Source organism: Dendrobates tinctorius, unplaced genomic scaffold (assembly GCF_039654945.1).
Source record: "Dendrobates tinctorius isolate UK_male_01 unplaced genomic scaffold, ASM3965494v1 ptg000388l, whole genome shotgun sequence".
Lineage (NCBI taxonomy): Eukaryota > Metazoa > Chordata > Amphibia > Anura > Dendrobatidae > Dendrobates > Dendrobates tinctorius.
In genome coordinates this window covers 3,255,622-3,273,401 of record NW_027362054.1, presented here as the reverse complement: position 1 = coordinate 3,273,401, position 17,780 = coordinate 3,255,622, and the positions used below count along the sequence as shown (strand labels likewise).

General features: G+C 44.7%; 2 protein-coding genes across 6 annotated transcripts in view; both read left to right on the top strand.

The window, feature by feature from the left end:
• KMT2D (lysine methyltransferase 2D) overlaps nucleotides 1-9,589 on the top strand; it is a 305,115-nt gene extending 295,526 nt beyond the window's left edge. For all 5 annotated transcript variants that reach the window (XM_073563406.1, XM_073563409.1, XM_073563408.1 and 2 more), the window contains exons 48-53: nucleotides 2,397-2,533; nucleotides 3,985-4,115; nucleotides 4,581-4,866; nucleotides 5,005-5,078; nucleotides 5,293-5,401; nucleotides 6,943-9,589. In XM_073563406.1, coding sequence (XP_073419507.1) covers nucleotides 2,397-2,533; nucleotides 3,985-4,115; nucleotides 4,581-4,866; nucleotides 5,005-5,078; nucleotides 5,293-5,401; nucleotides 6,943-7,035 — 830 coding nt within the window. In that variant the 3' untranslated portion in view covers nucleotides 7,036-9,589. The remainder of the gene's footprint in view (nucleotides 1-2,396; nucleotides 2,534-3,984; nucleotides 4,116-4,580; nucleotides 4,867-5,004; nucleotides 5,079-5,292; nucleotides 5,402-6,942) is intronic.
• A 67-nt stretch (nucleotides 9,590-9,656) lies between these two features.
• PRKAG1 (protein kinase AMP-activated non-catalytic subunit gamma 1) overlaps nucleotides 9,657-17,780 on the top strand; it is a 32,660-nt gene continuing 24,536 nt past the window's right edge. Inside the window, exons 1-2 of the mRNA XM_073563411.1 lie at nucleotides 9,657-9,787; nucleotides 17,681-17,732. Of these exons, the coding sequence (XP_073419512.1) occupies nucleotides 9,779-9,787; nucleotides 17,681-17,732 (61 nt within the window). The 5' untranslated portion in view covers nucleotides 9,657-9,778. The remainder of the gene's footprint in view (nucleotides 9,788-17,680; nucleotides 17,733-17,780) is intronic.

The following is a 17,780-nucleotide window of genomic DNA, read 5'->3' as shown; positions in this document are numbered from 1 at the left end:
GACCTGCTACACCCATTCAGACCGGGTGAGTATAATAAAAACTTATTTTTCTTATCTTTCAGGTTGGACCGAGGGCTTATCTACAGCATTATAGAATGTTGTAGATAAGCCCTGACTGAAAGGCAGTGGCCGCATCTTATATCGACCAAAACCGCTGACAGGTTCCCTTTAAAGTGCCTATACACCAGGTGGACAGATATTCTACTTGACTCCCTTGGCAGGGGCTTAACTCCTTTGGGAGCAATGGATTAGGGACACTGAAATTCAGCCTGATTCTTCTATCCTCCAACTTTTGATGTTCAGCCCAAAAAATGCTTAGGGCTCATTGACACTGTCCCAGGGCTGCCCAGCTTAACAACACCACTCAAGCTTTTGTTTTTTGTTTTTTTTGTTTTTTTTACCGTTGGAGTGTTGCTTCTAATCTAAGGTCCCTGACCCTACCTTTATACTTACCTGCCACCGTCTTCACCTTCTATTGCTGCCACTTCCAACAGTCTCCAGCAGTTTGTGACCTGTCTGCTGCTCCATTGTTTTATGAGCGATCCGGAGGTCACAACTCAATACAACAGTATGAGAGCCTCGTTCTGGCTCTCATAGACTTACATTGAGAGCTTGTGTAACTTCTTACTTCCAGCCAGTCAGAAGTTGTGGTTGCAAGATAACGGACCGGAGTGATGCAAAAAAAAAAAAAAGTGAAGATCCTGGAGGATGAGCAGAAGACCGGGGGCAGTGACCTTAAATGAGAAGCGCCCCTCCAACACTGGAAAAAAAACAAGCTGGAGTGGTGCTTAAATCTGAAGAGCTCTTATAGTATAAAATATACTGTTCTCACAAAATATGACCTATAGCATTTACACATGGGCAGACACAGCCATTACACCGTACATAGCAGGAGCATTTATATAAGATTGTCTCAGCACAGGAACATTTTTTTAAATGCATCCAATTGTGTAAATTACTAATACTCCAAGTTCTATTGATTAAAAATAACTTTTGTTTGTGGAAAACCCCTTTTAAGTCATTTTCAAATATCCATCCTAGAGTCTGTCTTTTTTTGTAATTTTTTTTTTTTGTTATATTGGTTTCTGTAAAGGCTGGGTGTTACCAGATAGATCTATAATACAGTTTCCACACCGCTTTTTACCAGCTTCACACGTGAGCAAATCCAGACATCCATGAAACAGAGTCTGGACTCTTGACTCAACAGACTAAGGGCTCTTTTGCACATGGTCGTATTTCGGGCCGAGTGCGATCCAACAAAACCTCAGATCGTACCAATGTTATGCTATGGGGCCATGCACGTGTCAGATGTTTTCCTCAGACTGAGTCGGTCCAAGGAAAAGAAATCGCTGCATGCCCGAGTTTGATCCAATGTTTGTACCGTACTCTGCCATGCAAGTCGGTGAGTGCGTGGAAGCCATTGAACTGCATTTGGAATTTATTTTGAGTGCATTCTGATTTCCATGGACTGACAGAATGGAAAAGATGGAAAAAAAGTGTGTTTTTTTTTCTCCATCTACTTTTCAACCATGCGAATCTGATCAGAGTGTGATTACAATAATCAGCCCGACTGTCTCGGATGAGAGAGTACACGGTCGTATGCATTTGGCCTGATATGAATTTATAATAAACCTAAAGCGTGTAAATACTGTCCCAAAAGAAGACAAAACAAACACAAAGCACAATATGGCTACACAATAAATGAATGAAAAAACCCCACAGAACATAAGACTAGGTTAAAATCAGGTGGAGGGGTACACAGCCGCACAAAGATGGCATTTATTTAAACATGACATTAATTGCATAGAAATAATTGATGAGCAATAGTAGTTATTTAATGTATCCAGGACTAATTATCCCACAAGAACTGGGTGAAATAAAATAATTGCTTAAAATTTTAATTCCCAGGAAATAAAGTGAATAGATGTGGCTGAAAAATAATATGCCACTGATTGAAAAGTGTATTATAAAGTGACAAGTGTTGCAAATATAGGAAGTATTGAAAGTGGAAAAAAACGTAGTAGCTGAAGTCAAACAGGTTGAACAATTCATACAGAGTTTATTATTGTGGGCTGCTGCCCCTCACTAACACTCCAAAGCATGTTTCGCTACTTTGCTTTGTCAGGGAGGTAGCGTTTGGACCATGATGTCCGGTTTGGCCGTGGCTGTCCTGACCCAGACTCAACAGACCCTCAGCTAGTCCGGACATTATGGTCCGTATTTGTACTGCGTTTTACGGATGTTTGAATTTTGCCTTATTCTGACTTTTAGCTCAGAAGAATCTCTCTGGTTAGTCTCTGGAGACTGCTATGTATCACATGCTTTCTGTTTATATGCATTTAATGTAGTTCATTGACAATAACGACAATTTAAAATCTGTTTTCTATCAACCTCAGCTCTCTGGAATCGCATTGCGGAGCCTGTTGCGCGCATGAGGAGAGAAACTGGAATGCTTCGCCTTTTCCCAGAGTATCTGAAAGGGGAAGAGATGTTTGGACTGACATTGCATGCGGTGCTGCGCATCGCTGAATCTGTAAGTTATACTAGGTAGTGATGAGTGAAAAGATTCGCCCTACCTTGGTCTGGTGTCCACTTTCATTCTCCATGGCAGCAAGACCAGGGCGGTGCAAACTTTCTTGGCCATCACGTTAATGCATCCTTGGGTGCCTCTTGAGATTACTAGGCCTCTACAATGTGCAAGAGGCACTCTGAACACTGACTTGAGAGTGACGGCCAAGGAAGCTTGCTTTACCTTGGTCTACCTGCTGCAAAGTTCCAGTCCAGGATGTGAATCTTTGCCCATTTCTAAGGCTAATTTTTAAGAAAATAATTTTGTTATAATAAAAATGCAAAAATTTAATTTATACAAAGATAGCATATATTCTGTTTCATAATACCAAGCAATTGTGCATGGGGAAAAACCACACAGACTTTTTTGCCCCACCTCCTCTTTCACTCCCCATCCTTCCTTCATCCCCAGTATAGCTTCTTTGCCATATTGATAAGTCCAGAGTTGAGTCGCGTGGCCTTGTTTCCATGTCAAATGTATGACTTTTTCGCTCAATTCCTCTATGAAGAACATTTCTAGACAGCCTTTGTAGATTAGTAGCTGGTTCCCACATGTTGCTGCAAGTTCGGAGATGGTGGCAATGCTGGACGTCTTGTAATTTCAAAGAGGCATAAGCATGATATGTCTGTCATCTATTGCATTATTTCCTTGGCCAAGCACTGGACCTACAACCACTGTGCCATATTGAAATTCAACACGTCTGATCCTTCTATCCACCGTTTGCTACTCAACCCCAATAAAATGCTTTAGGTATATTCACACTGACTTATGACTACGCCGCTGAAATTTCATGAGCTCTTGTAGTACAAGCTATACTGTTCTCACAAACTGACATACAGCCAGTTTGCAAACAGATGGATAATCTGGTCTTTTGAGTGAAAGTAAAATGTTAGAGAACTTTCCTCCATAATGGTACTCAACATTGCTCTTTTTTGCTGCTTCTTCAAAAGTGCATGAACAGCCCATCTTGAAACCCCAGTCTGTTTTAAAGACTGGCTGATGCAGTATAATTACCTTGTGTCTTGTTGCTGTGCTGAGTCTTGCTATGATGTATGACCTATGATATGAAACAGTCTTCCACAACCTTACCTTCGCTAAGGTTTTGCTGTTAATTGCCAAGTGTTGTAAAGCCTCCCAACACAGCAGTTGAAACTGATGATCAATCATCTATTCGGTATAATTGAATGCTCATGCACATGACTATAATTCTATAAAATATCAGACTTACTGTAAGTGTACCATCCTAGACCATTTGATACTGTTTTGAAGGCAAAGGGTGGTCCGCCAAATATTGATTTGATGTAGATTTCTCTCATTTAGAAGGGGGGGGGGGCTACAATTGCATTGTGTACTTCATCAGTTTGGTCCAACAGAATCTTGATCGTTTATATCGTCTCTTGTTTGCCTTATTCTAGTTACCTGGAGTAGAGAATTGTCAAAACTATCTCTTCCGGTATGGTCGACATCCTTTAATGGAGCTGCCGCTCATGATCAACCCAACTGGCTGTGCCAGGTCTGAGCCCAAGATCATGACCCACTATAAAAGGTACATGTTGTAGTACGAGGCTGGAATCACAGCTGTAATTCCCTTTCATTACAAATGACGTTTGTAAAGCTGTATAGTTTGAAGGGGATTTTCGAAGAGCGTAAATTATTCCCTTTAAATCCCAAAACATTACAGCACTACCGCTCTGATGGTCCTTGCCAGTGCCACACACTGTATCTCATTCACAAGACTGATCTCAAGAGTGACACCTGCAGAAAGTGTACATAAATGATGAACGTATGTGACTTAGTTCCTGAGTAGTAGGTCCCCTGCATAATACAGGTTTCAAGCTCTAATATACCATCGTCTACCCTATATTAGATGTGTTAAGGGTGTTCAGTAATTACCTCTTTATTAATCTAGTATTTTCTGCTTGTGAAAGTACATTTTCGTTTTTGGGGGTGTGATTTTTTTTTTTTTTTTTTTTTTTAATTACATTTTCTTTTTTTTTTTTTCCCCTTACAGGCCTCACACTCTCAATAGCACTAGTATGTCCAAAGCCTATCAGAGCACCTTTACAGGGGAGACAAATACACCTTACAGCAAGCAGTTTGTGCATTCAAAGTCCTCCCAGTACCGTCGGCTGAAGACAGAATGGAAGAACAATGTATATCTAGCTCGATCTCGAATACAAGGACTAGGGCTGTATGCTTCCAAAGATCTGGAGAAGCACACGATGGTGATAGAATACATTGGCACGATCATAAGAAATGAAGTTGCAAACCGTCGAGAGAAAATCTATGAAGAGCAGGTGCATAAATTTAGGAAATATCTTAGCTAGTGTTTGATGTCAGTGTTCCTTCTAATTTGTAGAAAGACTTTTTCTTTGTTTTTTTTTTTTAATCTCACAAATTCATGGCTTAAAAGGAAATATATCCTGTTTTCACAGAACCGGGGAATCTACATGTTCCGAATTAATAACGAGCATGTGATTGACGCCACTTTGACTGGCGGCCCTGCTAGGTAAGTGTACAGGTTCTAGACAGAAAAGAGAAGATTGGCAGAAGAGACTTATTGAAGTGTTGTCTAAATGTTCATTCTCGTTACTGGATTTTCTCTCACCACTTTTGTATAGCTGACATTACCTAGTCTGCCATTTCTCCTACTTCAGAAGAAAATGAGCCACGTGCCATTTACACATTGCAAATTATCTTTTCACTGTTGTCTGATATTTCAGGTACATCAACCATTCCTGTGCCCCGAACTGTGTTGCTGAAGTAGTCACGTTTGACAAAGAAGACAAAATCATCATCATCTCCAGTCGTAGGATACCAAAAGGAGAGGAGGTAGGGATTCCACGTGTTACAGGTGTCTTTAGTTTCCTGTAGTTTGTCAGGCCCGCAGCCTAGACTTTAAAGGGATATTCCCATCTCCAAGATCCTATTCCAATATGTAGTAGGTGTAATAATAGTAAATGCCTCCAATTAGAAAAGTAGTATAGATTTCTGATTCGCGATGGCTCTTACCCCATGTGCAGGGCATTGCAGTAGCTTAAATATCCATGGTTACGACCACTCATAGTGACAGCGGTTAGTGATGGTAACCATGGATACCTTAGCTACTGCAATGCCCTGCACATGGGGTAAGAGCCATCGCGAATCAGAGGAACTATACTACATAATGGAGGTATTTGCTAATATTACATCTACTACGTATCCGGGATAGGATCTTGGAGATGGGAATACCCCTTTAAGTTGTTACAAGTATATTTAGCTAATGCCTGCTGAGATTGGTTACAATTGTAACAAGCTTGAGATTCCAGCTATATGCATTTTTAGCTCCCAATTTTAAAGGGGTTGTCTCTTAATTTAAAAGTGAGGCTGTGGCTACAAGGTGACCTGGGTAGAATGACAGCAGTTTTCTGAAAACTTGCGCCACAAACATTTGTGCAACTTGTCTGCGATTTGCTGTCACTTTACTTTTAGAGCTGTAAATGGGTCAAGTTGCATGTTGTGTGCTACTTGCATTGGAGTCTATGGCATATAGGTCACGTGCAACTTGTCAGAGGATACAACAGATTTGGAAACATTTGTAACTTCCTCATTCGCTGGTCACAATGTGACGCAATAGGAAATGATTACAATCCAGTGTTGCCACGTGTCACTGTGCTTTCAGTGTTGTGTGTAGCCCCAGCTTTAAAGGGAACCTGTCATATGAAAAAATGCTGTTAAGCTGGAGATATGTGGTTAGTCTGCAGGTTAATGGCATTAAGACGCTGTGCAGCTGCTGCCCTGAAAGTCTGGCTTTCAAGAGGAAATGATCTTTATTCCTCTTGGCAGCCTCCAGCTTTCAGTCATAGAGGCACGGCTCCAGTCACCGCTCACTACATAGTGAGTAGCGGCTGATACCACACCCCGAGTGACAGACAGCTCATCAGTGTTGAGATAGCGTCAGTCAATTCTGGGGCGCGAGTACAGTTACTGCTCAATTAGTACTGAACGGTAACTGAAGCCGCACCTCTATGACTGAAAGCCTGCTTTCACCCTTCTCTCCAATATGCTGCCAATCCTAGCTCGATGGTGCCTGAGAGAGGGGTGAGAGAGCCGAACCTCTGCGAATTCTCTGAAGAAACGCCCAGTTCACATGCAAAGCAGAGATTTGACATGGTGCATGCCAGAAAAAACAAATGTGAATCACTCTCCAAAGGAGTGACAGTGCAAAATGGAAAAAAGTGTCAGAATTTGGAAACCTAACAGGTTTTTTAAAGATATTTTTACTTATTTTTTTTCTAAATGAGTGACAAAAATAGAACTTTATTAAAGTTCAGATTAATGCCAGACACAGCTGGATTGTAACACTTGTTCTCCTGTATCTCTCCTCCTCCTAGCTCACCTATGATTATCAGTTTGACTTTGAAGATGATCAGCACAAGATTCCTTGTCACTGCGGGGCATGGAACTGCCGCAAGTGGATGAATTGAAGAGGGTGAACTTCAGCTGCCTCCAGTCATCCCTCATTAATGTGCCCTGTCTATGAAAAGCCTAGGAACCGAGCACAGACCTCAGCGTGTCTCTACCATCACTTCATCATGTTCTCTTTTGAGGCCTCCCTGGCCACGGTTCTACACGCTCATTGCATCATGATACTAGAAGGTGTGGGGACATTACGCTGTCCGAAGGCTTTCACTGTAGTGCATGGAAGGAACTGCTCGAGCACGCTCTTCTGCGGAGATCATTCCCTACATGTTATAGCGGGGCATATGTTTAGAGTAACACCACTTTCCTCCTCCAAGTAACACATGCTCTAACTAGGAAGAAAGGTGTTTTTGGTTTTTAATTTTTTCGTTTTTACCTAAATGAATATTTTGCGCTATCGTCTCAAAGTAAACGACAATACATAAAAAGAGAAAAAAAAAATAATAGTCATTAGTTAACAAAGCAGTTTGACAATCCTAAATCTACAGGACCCTCCGAGCGCAAAAGAGAGCACATAAGACTGCAGAATAAAAGAGCACAGGAGATGCTTTCGATGAGCGCAAGAGACAGTCCCTTGACTGTTACCTGTCACAGCTACCCAATCCCAGAGGCACCTGGCCAGCACCTACCTCATCTGCCTGTTGGATACTAATGTGTATATGTGACACTCCCACGGCAATCTAAAATAGATAGCACCTCATAAACACGGACACAGCTCTTATGATGGGACTGTAATGGAAACTTAAACCTCCCATCTCAGACGGTAACGACTGATTTTTTTTTTTGCTTTATTTTGACCCCCTCAACTGAAGCTTTTTTTGCCCTGCTTCTCGGCCATGAAACGTGGCTCTGAGCAGGTAGGAGTGCACTAAGGATCGTGTTTTCTGCTAACTGCCTGCTTGTGGTCTGTCCTGAGCAATCCATATTCTCCCCTATTCTGTGCCTGAAACCTCACCCTCCTCTAAACAGTATATGGAATATGAAGTGTAGTAGAAACACCTAACTTGTGATGGGGTAACCTGCTTTTAATGGCAGACGTATGTGTGTGACTGTGTGTTTACCTTGGTTTATATTCTTTTAAAAAAAAAAAAAAAAAAAAAAACTGTGCGTTTCATGAAACTCGGTAATCACAGTATTTCTGTAGAGTCCCTGATGGGACGGGGGAAGGAAGTTAGTCTATTATGCCTGGCTGTAACTTTACCATTTTCATTTTTTTTTATCACTTGCATTATTCTAAAGCTGCTGTTCTTCTCTCCAATATATGTAATTCATATCCTGATTATTTTCTTTTATTCTTTTCGCACAGTACACGGGGTGGGAATAGGTGAAGGGGCGTTATTTATTTGTACATGTAATTATATTTATGTATTCCAGCCTTGCCAGGGAAGTACAGGGTCATTTTCTATCACTGACATGGTGTCCTAGAACTTGGCATACGCTACATGCTCTGTGATCAATAATCCCACAGAGGAGTGACGTAGTCTCCTCCCCTGCGGAGCAGGTCGCAATCCTCTGGCTTCCATACTAGTTTCTAGATCTACGTGACTGCTTCCCTGCCACCCGAGCAGAGAGTAATCTCCTACCCACCTCTACCCAGAGCTGATTTTTTTTTTTTTATCCCCCCCCCAGCAGTTTAAGTTGATTTTATGAGCGCACAGAGGAAAAAAAAAAAAAAAACGTAAAGGAATCAACGGCGATCAGCATCCAAGGGCATTTAAAAATCCAACCTTAGTGTGAATATGATAGACTATTAAGTGCTGTTGCTTTTTAACACAAAGCTGCTTCCACAACTGTTTTAAAAGCTGCAAAATTGTACAAAAATAAAGAGAAAATGTAAATAAACGATACAAGAAAAATGCCTAAAAAAAAATAAATAAATGTTGTGCATAGTCGGACACCGTATTATTGAGAAACCACTGGACACAATGAAAAGCCTGAAAATTTGAATTTTTTTTTTTTAATACCATAAATTTGGAAAGACTGTCGACCTCTTCATTGGAAGCTGTCGGACTCTCCCCGTCGGCGCTATTAGCCTCTTCTAGATATGACATATTGTAATGTAGCTTTTAGGTAAACCCTATACAGTTTTTATTTTCTTTTTATATAAATATATATATAAATATATATAAACTATAATCCAAACCCATGCTTGAAATACTTGATTTCCCCCCTCCCCTGCTTGTACAAACACTTGTTAATTTGCCGTGTTTTGGTTTTTCTTTGGTTTCTATTTGCTAGTACGTTTTTCATCCATTGATTTATTATTTCTTTCTTTCACCATTTCCCCCCTTTTTTTTTTTTTTGTGACAAGATTCCATAGGGAGCTGTAATTTGTGCGGTGAGGATTCTGTACAGAAGATTTGTCCTTGGTAGAAAACCTAAAATTATTCCTTTTTTTTAAGAAAAAAAAAATAAAATAAAAACTTGTACGTGGCATGTTTTGTATTGAATATAATTTTGAAATGTGTATATAATTTATGTGAAAGAGGCAAGTAAGAAAAGCTTAATTGCTTCTTTTGGTTTGTTTTTAAAGGACAAATAAAAAATGCATTTTAAATACTTGGAGGTGGAGTTCATTTGTTCACATTCGTGCTGGCACTCATGAGGTAGTGGTGAGCTGTGCCCCAACAAAGATGGCGGCCGGGCGCAGCTGATTAAGGATGTGACGTACGTTGAGGGCGGAAGTGTGTACTTAGCTTAGGGCGGAAGTAGTCCGCGGTGTGTTGTCTGTCTGATGAAGAGGCCGCAATGGATTCGGTGAGTGACTGAGCTGAGCGCCGGGTGTCGGTGACCTGGGAATGTGCGTAGATAGGGCAAGGCTGCTCTCCGGTCTCCTGCACAGTGGCTGGCGGGATCCACACTTCCGCCCACAGCCGCTGTGTGGCTTTTATTAGAGGGAGCTGCTGCGGCTGCTGGTGGGCGGCCACAGGTTGTGGTTAGTTCCAGACAAAGCGGGCGAGCGGCCAAGCTTCATCTGACTTGTGGCTGAACGTGACTAGCCGGGGACACCGATACTGTGTTAATGACTGGTCCTAAACTGTGGACAACCCGGCATCACTGGTACTGACTGGTCCTATACTGTGTACAGCCCGGCATCACTGGTACTGACTGGTCCTATACTATCTACAGCTCGGCATCACTGGTACTGACTGGTCCTATACTGTGTACAGCCCGGCATCACTGGTACTGACTGGTCCTATACTGTGTACAGCCCGGCATCACTGGTACTGACTGGTCCTATACTATCTACAGCTCGGCATCACTGGTACTGACTGGTCCTATAATATCTACAGCCCGGCATCACTGGTACTGACTGGTCCTATACTGTGTACAGCCCGGCATCACTGGTACTGACTGGTCCTATACTATCTACAGCTCGGCATCACTGGTACTGACTGGTCCTATACTATCTACAGCTCGGCATCACTGGTACTGACTGGTCCTATACTGTGTACAGCCCGGCATCACTGGTACTGACTGGTCCTATACTGTGTACAGCCCGGATCACTGGTACTGACTGGTCCTATACTGTGTACAGCCCGGATCACTGGTACTGACTGGTCCTATACTATCTACAGCTCGGCATCACTGGTACTGACTGGTCCTATACTATCTACAGCCCGGCATCACTGGTACTGACTGGTCCTATACTGTGTACAGCCCGGCATCACTGGTACTGACTGGTCCTATACTATCTACAGCTCGGCATCACTGGTACTGACTGGTCCTATACTATCTACAGCTCGGCATCACTGGTACTGACTGGTCCTATACTGTGTACAGCCCGGCATCACTGGTACTGACTGGTCCTATACTGTGTACAGCCCGGATCACTGGTACTGACTGGTCCTATACTGTGTACAGCCCGGATCACTGGTACTGACTGGTCCTATACTATCTACAGCTCGGCATCACTGGTACTGACTGGTCCTATACTATCTACAGCCCGGCATCACTGGTACTGACTGGTCCTATACTGTGTACAGCCCGGCATCACTGGTACTGACTGGTCCTATACTATCTACAGCTCGGCATCACTGGTACTGACTGGTCCTATACTATCTACAGCTCGGCATCACTGGTACTGACTGGTCCTATACTGTGTACAGCCCGGCATCACTGGTACTGACTGGTCCTATACTGTGTACAGCCCGGATCACTGGTACTGACTGGTCCTATACTGTGTACAGCCCGGATCACTGGTACTGACTGGTCCTATACTATCTACAGCTCGGCATCACTGGTACTGACTGGTCCTATACTATCTACAGCTCGGCATCACTGGTACTGACTGGTCCTATACTATCTACAGCTCGGCATCACTGGTACTGACTGGTCCTATACTATCTACAGCCCGGCATCACTGGTACTGACTGGTCCTATACTGTGTACAGCCCGGCATCACTGGTACTGACTGGTCCTATACTATCTACAGCCCGGCATCACTGGTACTGACTGGTCCTATACTATCTACAGCTCGGCATCACTGGTACTGACTGGTCCTATACTGTGTACAGCCCGGCATCACTGGTACTGACTGGTCCTATACTGTGTACAGCCCGGCATCACTGGTACTGACTGGTCCTATACTATCTACAGCTCGGCATCACTGGTACTGACTGGTCCTATAATATCTACAGCCCGGCATCACTGGTACTGACTGGTCCTATACTGTGTACAGCCCGGCATCACTGGTACTGACTGGTCCTATACTATCTACAGCTCGGCATCACTGGTACTGACTGGTCCTATACTATCTACAGCTCGGCATCACTGGTACTGACTGGTCCTATACTGTGTACAGCCCGGCATCACTGGTACTGACTGGTCCTATACTGTGTACAGCCCGGATCACTGGTACTGACTGGTCCTATACTGTGTACAGCCCGGATCACTGGTACTGACTGGTCCTATACTATCTACAGCTCGGCATCACTGGTACTGACTGGTCCTATACTATCTACAGCTCGGCATCACTGGTACTGACTGGTCCTATACTATCTACAGCTCGGCATCACTGGTACTGACTGGTCCTATACTATCTACAGCCCGGCATCACTGGTACTGACTGGTCCTATACTGTGTACAGCCCGGCATCACTGGTACTGACTGGTCCTATACTGTGTACAGCCCGGATCACTGGTACTGACTGGTCCTATACTGTGTACAGCCCGGATCACTGGTACTCACTGGTCCTATACTGTGTACAGCCCGGATCACTGGTACTGACTGGTCCTATACTGTGTACAGCCCGGATCACTGGTACTGACTGGTCCTATACTATCTACAGCCCGGCATCACTGGTACTGACTGGTCCTATACTATCTACAGCTCGGCATCACTGGTACTGACTGGTCCTATACTATCTACAGCCCGGATCACTGGTACTGACCGGTCCTATACTATCTACAGCTCGGCATCACTGGTAATGATTGGTCCTATACTGTGTACAGCCCGGATCACTGGTAATGATTGGTCCTATACTGTATAGTGCTCAGCATCACTGGTACTGACTGGTCCTATACTGTGCACAGCCCGGATCACTGGTAATGATTGGTCCTATACTGTGTACAGCCCGGATCACTGGTAATGATTAGTCCTATACTGTGTAGTGCTCAGCATCACTGGTACTGACTGGTCCTATACTGTGTACAGCCCGGCATCACTGGTACTGACTGGTCCTATACTGTGTACAGCCCGGATCACTGGTAATGATTGGTCCTATACTGTGTAGTGCTCAGCATCACTGGTACTGACTGGTCCTATACTGTGCACAGCCCGGATCACTGGTAATGATTGGTCCTATACTGTGTACAGCCCGGCATCACTGGTACTGACTGGTCCTATACAGTGTACAGCCCCGGATCACTGGTACTGACTGGTCCTATACTGTGTACAGCCCGGCATCACTGGTACTGACTGGTCCTATACTGTGTACAGCCCGGCATCACTGGTACTGACTGGTCCTATACTATCTACAGCTCGGCATCACTGGTACTGACTGGTCCTATACTGTGTACAGCCCGGCATCACTGGTACTGACTGGTCCTATACTGTGTACAGCCCGGCATCACTGGTACTGACTGGTCCTATACTATCTACAGCTCGGCATCACTGGTACTGACTGGTCCTATACTATCTACAGCTCGGCATCACTGGTACTGACTGGTCCTATACTATCTACAGCTCGGCATCACTGGTACTGACTGGTCCTATACTATCTACAGCCCGGCATCACTGGTACTGACTGGTCCTATACTGTGTACAGCCCGGCATCACTGGTACTGACTGGTCCTATACTATCTACAGCTCGGCATCACTGGTACTGACTGGTCCTATACTATCTACAGCTCGGCATCACTGGTACTGACTGGTCCTATACTGTGTACAGCCCGGATCACTGGTACTGACTGGTCCTATACTGTGTACAGCCCGGCATCACTGGTACTGACTGGTCCTATACTATCTACAGCCCGGCATCACTGGTACTGACTGGTCCTATACTATCTACAGCTCGGCATCACTGGTACTGACTGGTCCTATACTGTGTACAGCCCGGCATCACTGGTACTGACTGGTCCTATACTGTGTACAGCCCGGATCACTGGTACTGACTGGTCCTATACTGTGTACAGCCCGGATCACTGGTACTGACTGGTCCTATACTATCTACAGCTCGGCATCACTGGTACTGACTGGTCCTATACTGTGTACAGCCCGGATCACTGGTACTGACTGGTCCTATACTGTGTACAGCCCGGCATCACTGGCACTGACTGGTCCTATACTATCTACAGCTCGGCATCACTGGTACTGACTGGTCCTATACTGTGTACAGCCCGGATCACTGGTACTGACTGGTCCTATACTGTGTACAGCCCGGATCACTGGTACTCACTGGTCCTATACTGTGTACAGCCCGGATCACTGGTACTGACTGGTCCTATACTGTGTACAGCCCGGATCACTGGTACTGACTGGTCCTATACTATCTACAGCCCGGCATCACTGGTACTGACTGGTCCTATACTATCTACAGCTCGGCATCACTGGTACTGACTGGTCCTATACTATCTACAGCCCGGATCACTGGTACTGACCGGTCCTATACTATCTACAGCTCGGCATCACTGGTAATGATTGGTCCTATACTGTGTACAGCCCGGATCACTGGTAATGATTGGTCCTATACTGTATAGTGCTCAGCATCACTGGTACTGACTGGTCCTATACTGTGCACAGCCCGGATCACTGGTAATGATTGGTCCTATACTGTGTACAGCCCGGATCACTGGTAATGATTAGTCCTATACTGTGTAGTGCTCAGCATCACTGGTACTGACTGGTCCTATACTGTGTACAGCCCGGCATCACTGGTACTGACTGGTCCTATACTGTGTACAGCCCGGATCACTGGTAATGATTGGTCCTATACTGTGTAGTGCTCAGCATCACTGGTACTGACTGGTCCTATACTGTGCACAGCCCGGATCACTGGTAATGATTGGTCCTATACTGTGTACAGCCCGGCATCACTGGTACTGACTGGTCCTATACAGTGTACAGCCCCGGATCACTGGTAATGACTGGTCCTATACTGTGTACAGCCCCGGATCACTGGTAATGACTGGTCCTATACTGTGTACAGCCCGGGATCACTGGTAATGAATGGTCCTATACTGTGTACAGCCCGGGATCACTGGTAATGACTGGTCCTATACTGTGTACAGCCCGGGATCACTGGTAATGAATGGTCCTATACTGTGTACAGCCCGGATCACTGGTAATGACTGGTCCTAAACTGTGCACAACCCGGGATCACGGGGAATGACTGGTCCTATACTGTGTACAGCCCGGATCACTGGTAATGACTGGTCCTATACTGTGTACAGCCCGGGATCACTGGTAATAACTAGTCCTATACTGTGTACTGCCTGTGATCACTGGTAATAGCTCGTCCTATTCTGTGTACAGCCCGGGATCACTGATTCACTGGGAGTAACTGGTCCTATACTGTGTATAGCCCGGGATCACTGGTAATGACTGGTCCTATACTGTGTACAGCCCGGGATCACTGGTAATGAATGGTCCTATACTGTGTACAGCCCGGGATCACTGGTAATGACTGGTCCTATACTGTGTACAGCCCGGATCACTGGTAATGACTGGTCCTATACTGTGTACAGCCCGGGATCACTGGTAATGAATGGTCCTATACTGTGTACAGCCCGGATCACTGGTAATGACTGGTCCTATACTGTGTACTGCCTGTGATCACTGGTAATAGCTCGTCCTATTCTGTGTACAGCCCGGGATCACTGATTCACTGGGAGTAACTGGTCCTATACTGTGTACAGCCCCGGATCACTGGTAATGACTGGTCCTATACTGTGTACAGCCCGGGATCACTGGTAATGAATGGTCCTATACTGTGTACAGCCCGGGATCACTGGTAATGACTGGTCCTATACTGTGTACAGCCCGGGATCACTGGTAATGAATGGTCCTATACTGTGTACAGCCCGGATCACTGGTAATGACTGGTCCTAAACTGTGCACAACCCGGGATCACGGGGAATGACTGGTCCTATACTGTGTACAGCCCGGATCACTGGTAATGACTGGTCCTATACTGTGTGCAGCCCGGATCACTGGTAATGACTGGTCCTAAACTGTGCACAACCCGGGATCACGGGGAATGACTGGTCCTATACTGTGTACAGCCCGGATCACTGGTAATGACTGGTCCTATACTGTGTACAGCCCGTGATCACTGGTACTGACTGGTCCTATACTGTGCACAGCCCGGGATCACTGGTAATAACTAGTCCTATACTGTGTACTGCCTGTGATCACTGGTAATAGCTCGTCCTATTCTGTGTACAGCCCGGGATCACTGATTCACTGGGAGTAACTGGTCCTATACTGTGTATAGCCCGGGATCACTGGTACTGATTGGTCCTATACTGTGTACAGCCCGGATCACTGGTAATGACTGATCCTATACCGTGCTCAGCCTGGGAATAACTGATCCTATACTGTACACGGCCCGGGATCACTGGTAATAACAGGACTTATACTGTATACAGCCGGGGGTCACTCTGTGGTGTTGCCCCCCTATTTTTGAGAGCCAGCCAAGCTAAAGCAGACAGCTGGGGGCTGATATTCTCATACTGGTAAGGGCCGTGGATATTTCCCCACCCAGCCTAAAAAATAGCTGTCCAAGGAAAGGTTCATGGATTAGATTAGGCTTTGAACTTGCCCTATAAGACGCCTATCCATTACTAATCCTATAGTTATAATAAAAATAAACACAGCCAGAATAAAGTACTTTCATTGAAATTAAAAAACACTTATCTTTATTTAAAAATAAGTTATGCTCGCCTAACACCCATTCCATTGAAGCCCTCGTCTCCTGTAAAAAAAAATAATCAACAAAAATACTCCCCTTATGCCCACTCCATTGAAGCCATGGTCTCCTTTAAAGCAAACAAAAATAAAAAAAAAAAATATTCCTCACCTGTCCGATTTTCTGTCCCACACCATAATCAATGAATGAGATAAATATTTTACATCCTGGACGGTGCAAAGATGCGATCTTCCAGGCTGAAAATGACTGGAGAATGAGCCTTAGTGACTGGCGGGGACATCATCGAGGTTACCGTAGGTCACTGAGGCTGCGTTTCCAGTCACGTCCCTTACAATGAACTCCGGTGAACTCCCCTGAACTCAGCGCTGCACCGTGAGACTTTCTCACTGTGCTAGTGGTGATCTCTTTGAGGTCACTACAGTCCAGCAGCCCGACTGGGAACGCAGTCTGTGACCCATGGTACCCTCGATGATGTCACCACTGGTCACTGAGGCTGCGCTCACAGCAACTCATTCTCCAGTGGTTTTCAGCCTGGATGGTCGGATCTGTGCACCGTCCAGGTTGAAAACTATTTATCCCAGATAAGGATTATGGCGTGGGACAGAACGGACAGGTGAGGGATATGATTGCTTTTTACTTTTTTTTTTTTTTTTTTTTTTTTTTTTTAGCTTAATATAACTTATTTTTAAAGAAGTATTTTTTTTTATTTCAAGTAAAAGACTTTATCCTTGCAGTGTGTTTATTTACAATACAACTATAGGATTAGTAATGGATAGGCATCTTATAGACTCCTTTCCATTATTACATCTTTTGTGTGCTGCATATGGAGAGCCACAAGTCTTTCGGAGTGGCAGCGCATCGCCTTTCCTCGCACCTTGTCATTCTTCCCGCGATTACAGGGCACACCGGCATAGAATTGTAATGAAATTCAATGTCGGCCGGACCCAGGGACCTGATAAATGTCCTCGGCGGGCTGCATGTGGCCTGCGGGCCGCAGTTTGAGGACCTCTGGTCTAAGGAGTCTGGCAAGTGAAACCTTCCCCCAAAAAATCATAAGAATGGGAGTAGTGCGGCTTTTCAGCAAACTATCTTCTGCATATGAACCTGCTCTAATGGGCATTGGGAGGGGTGGGATATGGATGGGTGCTCTGCCAGATGGGGAGGCAGTATAGGTATTCGGGCTCCCATATTATCCTGGAGGAGACTAATCGTTTAGTTAACTATAACATTGACCTCTCATGAAGAAGTACCAATATTTCTTGTATCTCTCTGCATTCCAGGGACCTGTTGTGATACCAAACGATGAAGGGAAATGTGTTTCTCCTTCAGAAGGTGAGAGCGCTCGCTGTCTAGCATGGCCCGTATTTGAGGAAGAATGAC